The sequence below is a fragment of the Lactuca virosa genome, chromosome 5, assembly GCF_052849685.1.
Source record: "Lactuca virosa cultivar CGN04683 chromosome 5, Lactuca_virosa_CGN04683_v6, whole genome shotgun sequence".
In the NCBI taxonomy this organism is placed as follows: Eukaryota; Viridiplantae; Streptophyta; class Magnoliopsida; order Asterales; family Asteraceae; genus Lactuca; species Lactuca virosa.
The window spans coordinates 461,449,539-461,460,222 of NC_136430.1; the positions used below are offsets into that span (position 1 = coordinate 461,449,539).

Sequence of the window (10,684 nt, forward strand, 5' to 3'; positions counted from 1 at the left end):
CTACATCTATGTAGAATTTTTATAGTTTAAAATCAATGAAAGCTCATATAACTCAAGAAAAATAACTCAAAACTTAGGTTACAAATGATGCTTAAGGAGCTCTATTAATCGACCTACACATAAACGATACATAGCTCTTATTTATAGATCATAATCCTTTCTTACCAAACTATTTCTTAGTTTCCTACTTGAAACAATATTCCTTATTGCCCCTTATACACCCACTTGTGCATAAGGGTAAATTTCGAAATTACACAATAAACATGTGTATTGAAAATCAATTTGCTATCCAATTATAAATTGTAATGGGTACCTAGAAAGCAATTGTAATAGGTACCTACAAATTTTATATGCAAAACTCATATGACCGAAACAACAACTATAAAATCCCTTATACATTTATATGAGTAAGCCACAAAATTGATTGGGTTTGACCCTTTGTGGCCATCACCATTTATTGCTTCTACAAAATCGAATGGGCTTGACCCTTTGGCCATCACCATTTATTGCTTCTTTGCCTAAACCAATCCAATGGTCTAGATTCTAGAAGACACCCCTTAAATGGAATCCCTTTCTTTAAAAAATATTCCAATAACTATATTTTATGATAAAACATTTGTCATGTTCATGTTTCTAATAATTCACAACATACATAAAATTGGAATTTAAAATCTGTGAGTTATTCTAAACAAGTTCTTTTTATATTTTTGAAACAAGAAAAACCTCGCCATCAAACACTACAACTATACACACTCTTTCGTATTCACAATCACACTACACAAAACAAAAATCATTGATAAACCGATCACGCAATAGAATTACGCCTTCGTTTCTGAAACAAGAATCGGCTTTCGGAACCCGGTCCGCTTCCAACACCCCTAACATCTTTAAACTTAAACAAAGTATTCAGTTTCCCAAGTTTCTTCGTCAATGATTTAAACAATTTGTTGGCAGGATGCGACTTCACGAGCTCTTGTTTCATCGAAACATGATCTTTTTCAAGATCTGTAAGCCGCATTCTCATTCGGGTCACTTCTAGTTTAAGTTCCCTGTTTTCTCTCCTAACGGATGCGTAATTGTCCCTAGGAGAGATGCACCCACTTCCTGCACCGCTGCTAGAGCGTTGCGGAAACTGGGTGTTTAATGACCCGAAAAAGAGGTGATTGTGGCCCCCGTTCATTGCGTTTCGAAGCCGGATTTGCTCAAAGTAAAGCACCTGAACTGCCATTTGCACCGGGAGACGTTCGTTTTGAGCCGCGTGGCTACACGCCTCTTGACTCAGTTTTTGGCAGTCAATTGTTTTGCACAACCGGTAACGCTCCGAATCCTTTAGATTTGGGTGAACCTGCCATTCCACCACAAAATTCCATCATACAATATTGAAATCGGGTGCGCATTTATGACATCAATGCACACATGTATCATTTCAAGGTGCGTTTTACGTATAAAAACACATTTCTCACCTTCAAAAAGATGTCTACGGCTCGATATAATCCATCATTGACCAATCGAGCATGATCCGGGAGCAATTCCGCTAGTGCAATGAACTTGGATGCGGGTAAATGCGAATCTATCGCAATCTCTGTAAGAAAACAGTCAAGTAGCTTTGACACTTTGAGGATGGAGCTCTGTTTTGGTGATGAAGGTGTGTCGAAATCGTACACCATTTCACCTTCATCCCTCATCAGATTATCATCGTCATCATCATCTTCATCCAAATTCAAGAAGATGGAAAAGATCCTGAAGATTGAGTCAGTGTCGTAAAGCTGTGTATGATTGTTTCCATGTGAATTTGCTGGGATGAGTATGTCTTCGAGTATCACCTGATCGAGTTGCAGACCGATTCGTCTCTCCAGATCAGACCTACAAGCTGTGGATGTGGATGCCATGATTGAAGACTTGAGCAAGCTTGAAAGAAACGCCATTGGCACAGTGCTTTTTCTGGATTGTGTGGGTAATAAACCAACGATCATTTCAACAATCACTCTATGCTTCTTCTGCAATTCCAGATCAGAGAAACTTCCTTTTAGGAGCTGGGGGTCTCTCAAGAACAATCCCTGCAGCGAATTCTGTGCATAATTCATCAAGATTCTGGCGATCATATCCTGTTTTAGGCCTCTCGTCTTCACTGCTGTCAAGACCCGTTGAAAGAAATCGAGGCTAAGAACAGTCAACGATTTCCCCCACCAGTTGTCCGATTCCGATGGTAAAAGTACTGGTTTTGAAGGATAGTTACTCTCTAGTTTCGATAACCCACAAGTCAACTGCTCTTTACAAGCGTTATTCGCGATAGCTGTAATGATTCTTGTGACTAGATTAATCTCTTCCGCCACCGGTAACATGTTTTCGCAATGGTGTAGAACTGAAATCGAACTGGTTATGTTAGGAAGAACAGTTTCTTTCAGGAATGTTTCTGTACGCATTTCGAGATTCTTATCGGAAAATTCTTCAGTCATTTCCAAGAAATGAGACGTGCAGCGAAGCTTTGCCACGTTGGCTAGATTGATCTCGACATTCACTCCGTAGCAAAACTTTGCAGCGAGTTCAAATGCTTCGGATCCACCAGGTACATTATGAAGATTTATGCGTATAACTTTGGAGTCTTTAGCTTCCATTAGAAGCTTCCGGATCCTTCCACTTTTGGAAACCAACGGGAACTGCAAAAAAAGAACGGTTTAAATACTAAAGCACATCATCATCATCATCATACAATTGCGATAGAAAGTGACAGGAAGATATGAGTTTTACGTACCTTATGAAGTGCAAAACTTGCTGATCCTACATCGATTGTCAGATCGCTGGAAACATCGGATATTGGCCTATTATGAGAAAGATCCATTACTCTTTTTGATCTCTATAATATATCAAACGAAATCTATATTCACGTTCGAAAAAGGTTCACAACGGATTCACCCATAATAAGTGCTTCGGAACCATATCAAAACATGAAGAACACACATGAATCATGAACACACATATATATATATATATATATATATATATATATATATATATATATATATATATATATATATATATATATATATCAAGCATTTTTTTTGTACACAAATTCATCCTCGGGATTACAATCCGTTACAAATATTGCTGAAGAATCATTGATTTCAAGGATTTCAGTCCAAAAAAGGTGAAAACACCCAAGAACACAAATGAAGCAGCAGCTGGGATTTGTATGAGAGTTCTAAAAGGGGAGTTGAATATCTGGTACCATGATTGAAATTGAAGAACTTGAGGGGGAACATGTGACCCCATCATTTAACATGAAACAATTTGTTCTTTTTGTTTTCTTCTATAACGAAACTCGAATAAAATTTCCGTCATTTTCAACCATGTGAGAGGCCTCTTTTGATTCAAATTTTTTATGGGATGTTAGCAAGTTTTGCATCAACATGTTCAAAGTTTGAGGTTTCATGTTAGAATCCATTGGCACACAAGTCTTGATATGTCATGGTCAATGCACATCTTGTCCCCACTCCTCATTGTTCAGACTTGTTTACAATAATTTCAAGATCTTATAAGAAAAATTACGTTTCCGCCTTCCAATTCACTTGTATCGGAGTCGGTGGTTATTATTATTATTATTATTATTATTATTATTATTATATATTTACAAGAAAAAAGCTAAAACTCGCTAACTAGTCGGTGTTGGATTTGTGTTTTATAGGTAATTATTATTAAATTAGATAATGAATTACTTAAAACAATTTTTTTTAAATGCATATAAAGTTATAAAATAATTGAATATTTTTATATTTATCTTAAAAATCTGTTTTTGTAGTATAGGTTCTTACATACTCAATCACTAAACAGTAAAACTAATAATCAGTTTAAAGTTTAAACACGCATCTAATGATCTAAACACCTGGTAACATTTTCTTCGAAGACAAAAGAATCAATTACCTTACGCTCGGATGATTAGAGTTTGCTTAAGATATCAACGTTTTTTCCAATGGAATTCTCGAATCTTATAATTAGTAATGTCAATTAACTGAATACATAAGATTTCAGGAAGATAGGCTTTTATGGGTCTTGAAAGTAAAAATAAAGAACGTCTTTCTTATTCATATCTTTCTAATAATTCATTACTTGATACTTAATTATGAAATCTAAACTCAACATTTATAAATTACTGTAAGGAAATTCAGAAATTCTTGAAACCAAAAGAATCTTTGTGGGTCTTGAAAAAAAAAATCTTGAAATTACTTTATTTCCAAAGGGCATTTTTTTTTTCATAAACGAACACACATCTAGCGATACATTTCTAATAATTCATTAATTAATACCTAAGTAATTATTGAACTAACTCTAGCATTTATATATTACCGTAAGCAAGTTCAGAAATTCTTGAAAAAAAATATTAAATTACTGAATTAAAGATAAGATTTTTTTGTCGAAAGTTATGGGTTCGAAATATATTTATGTTAATAATTCACTTCCATATAGATTTTATAGAAAGAAGGTTTACCATCAATAATGAATTTTCACACCCAAAAAAAAATTATAATCGTAAATTTTGCGCCATTCAAAGATTTTCTATCTCCACTTAATTAGGGTACTACAAGGAAGCTCATGAATTTGAATCTTGTTTCTGTTGTAATTATTCAGTAATTCCATATATCAAATGAAATTCAAAGCTAGAAAGAGGTGTTTACCATTCGATAACATGCCGTGTACTGGAACTTGGTCGAAACGATCGTTTTCCAGAGATGCTTGGCTTCAATTCACTCATGGTAACAACACCCATTCCTTCAACAACAAGAATAAAACCCAGTTTTGCTCAGCTGAGTCGAGGCATATGTGTGTGTGTGTTTGTGTGTTCTGAAAAGCGAGAGGAATGCATGCAGGATTAAAGGGAAGGGTAATTATGCTTTATTTGAGTGGTTTTTCGATTTGATTAATTAAAAGTCAAAAATGTTGAGACAGCACTGTTGGTCACTTTTCGGTGCCTTTTTCCACTATGTGTTATATATATATATATATATATATATATATATATATATATATATATATATATATATATATATATATATATATATATATATATATATATATATATATTCCATAATTGTAAAAAGAATAAAATATTGTTTGGATGTCTTTCACTTAAAATTATAAATTGTTAAACAGTGGCGGTCAAGACGTGCAAGTGATGCGGTTGTATGAGACCTCCGAATTTAGTGACAAATATATAGGTATGGTGTTGGCACTTTCAAAAATGCATTTTGATGTGTTATTATTTAAGAAAATTAGCAATGTCGGTTAGTTATATACACAATGTAACATTGGTTGCAATTTTGAAGTAATTTTAATTGTGAAAAAATCAATGAAAATCAAAAAATCAAAAAGATCAAACCCTAAAAAACCTAATAATGGTGTAAATAGATTATCGATGTTGTTCGTCTCTCTCACCGAAAAGTATCGTTTGGCTGTCTTGAATTGTGATATCTCGCTCAGTCGCCAGTCACCACTTTGTCCTTTACTATGTCCTCTATGTGACTCCTTGACTACATAGTGTAACATTCTGTTTCGAGATAATCTTAACTTGAAGGTTCAGACGGTAATTGATCTGGTCCAGGTCTTAAAGGATCAACTTTCGACCTTAAGGAATAAGGTTTTTGGGCTTGGTATTAAGATTTTGAGCTTAGAGTGATATTGGACATAAATCAAATTTTGGGTTTACTGGCCCAGGCGTACCTGTTAACACGCTGTAGCGGGCGTATTAAGCAAATAATATTTCACTGCTGGTTACACTAATAATATAACACGGGGAAGCAGGGTCGAATCCTCAGGGACACAGTCTGATGGTTAATGCATTTTTGCATCAGACACATTCTAGTCAATAAAACAAAAATTATAAAAGGGGGTTTTTTGAACTAAACTAAAAACTAAAAATGGCAGTGAAAATAAATTAAATAAAAATCAATAATAAATATGATATCAGTTCTGCTGCGAGTTTCCTAATCATACAATCAGCTCATATCTGGTTATTCAGAATGTGTTCTATCTAAGCTGATACTAAGAATAACTAACAAGTTCTAGTATAATCTCGTTTACCTAATTAAATTAACCACAACAAGCTCTTCAGTTAACCCTAACTTTTTATTGTCTAATTAAACAAGCTTTTAATTAAGATCAGAAAAGTTGCATTAAGTTATGTGTAAAATTCCCACCAATACCCAATACTTCTCACAAGCTTGAAAGCGTAAATATATAATTTTTACAGTTTATATCAGAGTTAAATCCCTACACGGAACCAATCTGATACTTAATTGTTACTTATTACCGGTTGACAAGAACAATTACGGATTCTATTAACTGATTAACTAGAATGATAAAACTCTAGCTAGGTGATCAAACTAACAAGAATTAAAATCAAACGTTCATTAAGCTTAAAACTGGAAAAAAAAATCTAAATAGAAACACAAAAAGAAAACCAGATCTGAAAACTAATCACATGAAAAGTATTACTCTATGCAAAACTGAAACCTAGGGTTTTATCCATACATGGCTAAAATCTGATCTAGAAGAATAAAAAGAACATTAAACTACTTAATCTTACTAAACTAAACATGGGAGATTATCCACAACCTTCAGATCTTCAGAAAGTGATGAAAAGTGCAGAAAAACGTCTTCAAAAGGGTTTTTCGTCATTTGGAATCGTCTCTCCAATCGACATTGAGGGTATCCGGTATTTATATAGCAGTCTGGGTAGAAAATAAGGGTTCCAATGGTAAGCACGGCCCGTGCTTGGGGGGCACAACCCGTGCTAGGTCATCGCAATTGAGATTTCGGAAAAAATCAGAAAAAACCAAAAATTTGGACTTCGATGGGTAAGCACAACCCGTGCTTGGGGGGCACAGCCCGTGCTTGGGCTTCGTAACTTATAACACCCAAGATAAAGGCATCTGGAGGTAGGCACGACCCGTGCTTCAGAGCCAAAATTTTCAAATGCCTAAAAAATATTAGAAATCCTCCGGTTATGTTTCGTAAGTGAAGAACGACCCGTCTTTGGTAAGATATAGCCCATATTTGGTCTTTTTTTAGCTTTTTGGCTCCATATAAGCTCCATATATACTCCAGATGTGCTCCAAAGACTTTCAAACTCCCGTTCCACTTCAAATTACTTGAAACTAAACACCAAAAACATGAGCAGTTTGGGAATTCTTACGAATACATGAGTTGAACATTATTTAAACTAATGCACATGAAAAAGCATAAAAAATGATTCAAGATGCTAATAAAAACTACCCTAAAAGATGCATAAAATAACATCTATCAAATCTCCCCAAGCTTGAACCTTACTTGCCCTCAAGTAAGAAAAATGATTAAACATTATAAACAAATGGAAAGATGTAGATGACCTAAAAACAATTTAGAATAAAATAAAGGAAAATAAAAACTTGAAATAAAAATACTTCACTCTTTTTTTTCACATGATCAAATTTCACAACGATGAAGCTCCAATGAAATCACTACCTAGACAACAGCCTCAATACCTTTATTGCAGATTCAGAATTCATATTTAATAAGTCAAACCACGCCTGAGCAAATAGTTTTTACGCCGAATTAAATTTGTGAAAACATTGTATTTTTTTAAAATAATTTCATGAAAATTCGTTAATAAAAACTTAGTTTGACCAACCCCTCCTTTTTTTGAACTCGTCCAGTAAACGTGGTAAGCTCCATTATGGACAGAAAATTCAAGCTTACCCCTATGATTCCACTATTGAGGGATCTATCTCCTTATACCATATATATTCTTTGTCTTGATCAACTCTTCAGATTTAACTTTGTTTGGTTCTTGATTTCAACTTGGATTTGACTTTGAATTTCAGATTTCTTCAAGTTTCTTGATGTATCATTTCTAACAAATATATTTACTGGGCGTGGATTTTACTTTAAGTCCCATGTCATCTTCAATACTTCAAAAATGATAATAAATTGTGGGTATAACAAGAGTTCCCTCCTAACCTTAAAAGGCGCAAAAACTATAGGATTCAGTACTTCAAGGAAAGAAATGGGTTATCAAATCTAGGTTCTTTTTATGGCATTCAAGGAAATTGTTCCTAAAACCCTGTTTGTTTTTTCATCCCACACTTCCATTGTAAAAATTATTTGATTCAGATGTTGGTTCATATTTCGAAAACATTTAAAGCACTTTCAAAAGATAATTCTTAAAATTGATTGTAATGAGACTGTTATTTTCGGTAACTATCACACTCATCTTAACAGAGCTATCAAATATAAAAAGATATCCTCATCTCATGTAAAAAAAATTAATTTTTTTGATTTTTTTTACTATTTTTGGAATTTTTTTAATATGCAGAAAATAAAAAAAATAAAAAACTAAAATAACTAGAAATAAAATGTGTTTGGGTTTTTTTTATAAATGCATATAGGAAAATATTTTTTGGATTTTTTGAATTTATTATGAAAATGCAATCTAGAAATAAAATGCAAAAAGGAAAGCAAATAATAAGCAAATAATATTTCACTGCTGGTTGCACTAATAATATAGCACAGGGAAGCAGGGTCGAATTCTAAGGGACACATCCTAATGGTTAATGCTTTTTTGCATCAGACACATTCTAGTCAGTAAAACATAAATTATAAAAGGAGGTTTTTGAATTAAACTAAAAACTAAAAATTGCAGTGAAAATAAATTAAATAAAAATCAATAATAAAAATGATTTCAGTTCTGCTACGACTTTCTTAATCATGCAATCAGCCCATATCTGATTATTCAGAATGCGTTTATCTAAGTTGGTACTGAGAAAAGCTAAGAAGTTCTATTATAATCTCTCTTACCTAATAAAATTAACTAAAACTACCTCTTCAGTTAACCCTAACTTTTTACTGTCTAATTAAACAAGCTCTTAATTATGATCAGAAAAGTTGCATTAAGTTCTATGTAAAATTCTCAGTCATACCCACTACTTCTCACAAGCTCGGAAGCGTAAAGATATGATTTTTACAGTTTATATTAGAGTTAAATCCCTAACACGGAACCAATCTGATACTTGTTACCTATTACCAGTTGACAAGTACAATTACAGATTCTATTAACTGATTAATTGGAATGATAAAACCCTAGCTAGGTGATCAGACTAACAAGAATTAAAATCAAACGTTCATTAAGCTCAAAACTCAAAAATCTAAATAGAAACACAAAAAGAAAAGCAGATCTGAAAACTAACCACATGCAAAGTATTAGTCTATGCAGAACTGAAAACTAGGGTTTTAGCCAAACATGGTTAAAATTTGATCTAGAACAATAAAAAGAAACATTAAACTACTTAATCTTATTAAACTAAACGTGGGAAATGATCCACGGCCTTCATATCTTCAGAAAGTGATGAAAAGTGCATAAAAGTGCCTTCAGAAGGGTTTTTCGTCGTCTGGAATCGTCTCTCCAATCAACTTTGAGGGTATCTGGTATTTATATAGCAGTCTGGGCAGAAAATAAGGGTTCTGGCAGTAAGCACGACTCGTGCTTTGGGGGCACGACCCGTTCCAGGTCATTGCAATTGAGATTTCGGAAAAAATCATAAAAAACCAAAAATCTAGACTTCGATGGGTAAGCACGGCCCGTGCTTGGGCTTCGCAAGTTATAAAACCCAAAATAATGACATATGGAGGTAGGCAAGACCCGTGCTTGGGAGGCACGACCCGTGCTTCAGGGCTGATATTTTCAAATGCCTAAAAAAATCAGAAATCCTCCGGTTATGTTTCGTAAGTGAAGAACGACCCGTTTTTTGTGAGATATAGCCCGTATTTGGTCTGTTTTTTAGCGTTTTGGCTCCATATAAGCTCGAGATATGCTCCAGATGTACTCCAAAGACTTTCAAACTCCCGGTCCACTTCATATTACCAGAAAATAAACACCAAAAACATGAGCAGTACGTGAATTCTTACGAAATACATGAGTTGAACATTATTTAAACTAATGCACATGAAAAAGCATAAAAAAATTATTCAAAATGCTCCAGATGTACTCCAAAAACTTTCAAACTCCCGGTCCACTTCAAATTACCAGAAAATAAACACCAAAAACATGAGCAGTACGGGAATTCTTACGAAATGCATTAGTTGAACATTATTTAAACTAATGCACATGAAAAAGCATAAAAAATTATTCAAAATGCTAATAAAAACTACCCTAAAAGATGCATAAAATGGCATCTATCAGTACCTCAACGTGGTAGGCTGATGACCACGACGTGGTACGTTACTTAATGAAGAACACATTTTAATTGGTGACTATGACGTGGCAAGAGGATGGTTATGATGTGGTGAACACTGCAACCCAAACCCGTGAAATTTAAGGTTTTTTTTCCATATTTAAAGGCTTAAACTCATAGATTAGGTCACCTATTTATCCTCCAACCTTCCAACACGAAACCCTAGCCTCCATGCATAATTGAGAGCTTGTTCTTTGGATTTTGGCGAAGCTTGATGAAGGAGGAACTGTGATAACCCGGAATTTTCTTTGTATGATTTCCACGGTTAAATACGTCAAATAATAATATTCAAAAACATTTCAAATGCATTTTGGCCGGATTTAAACCCGTTTGGTGTTTTATTTTATTTTTCATCAAACAATTTATTAATTGGAAGTGACGTAATTAGTGGCGTGTAATAAACCGGACAACCCGACACCTTAACT

At 33.9% G+C, this 10,684-nt stretch overlaps 1 protein-coding gene across 1 annotated transcript; it reads right to left on the reverse strand.

Annotated features, from left to right (window-relative positions):
• Positions 1-679: 679 nt before the first annotated feature.
• Positions 680-4,865, reverse strand: LOC145114598 (BTB/POZ domain-containing protein At1g03010-like). Its single transcript, XM_079050643.1, has 4 exons — positions 4,671-4,865; positions 2,753-2,819; positions 1,464-2,657; positions 680-1,345 (listed from the first exon to the last, which is right to left on the reverse strand). Exons 1-4 carry the CDS (start codon positions 4,760-4,762, stop codon positions 806-808), a joined length of 1,893 nt encoding a protein of 630 aa, XP_078906769.1. The 5' UTR covers positions 4,763-4,865; the 3' UTR covers positions 680-805.
• Positions 4,866-10,684: the final 5,819 nt, after the last annotated feature.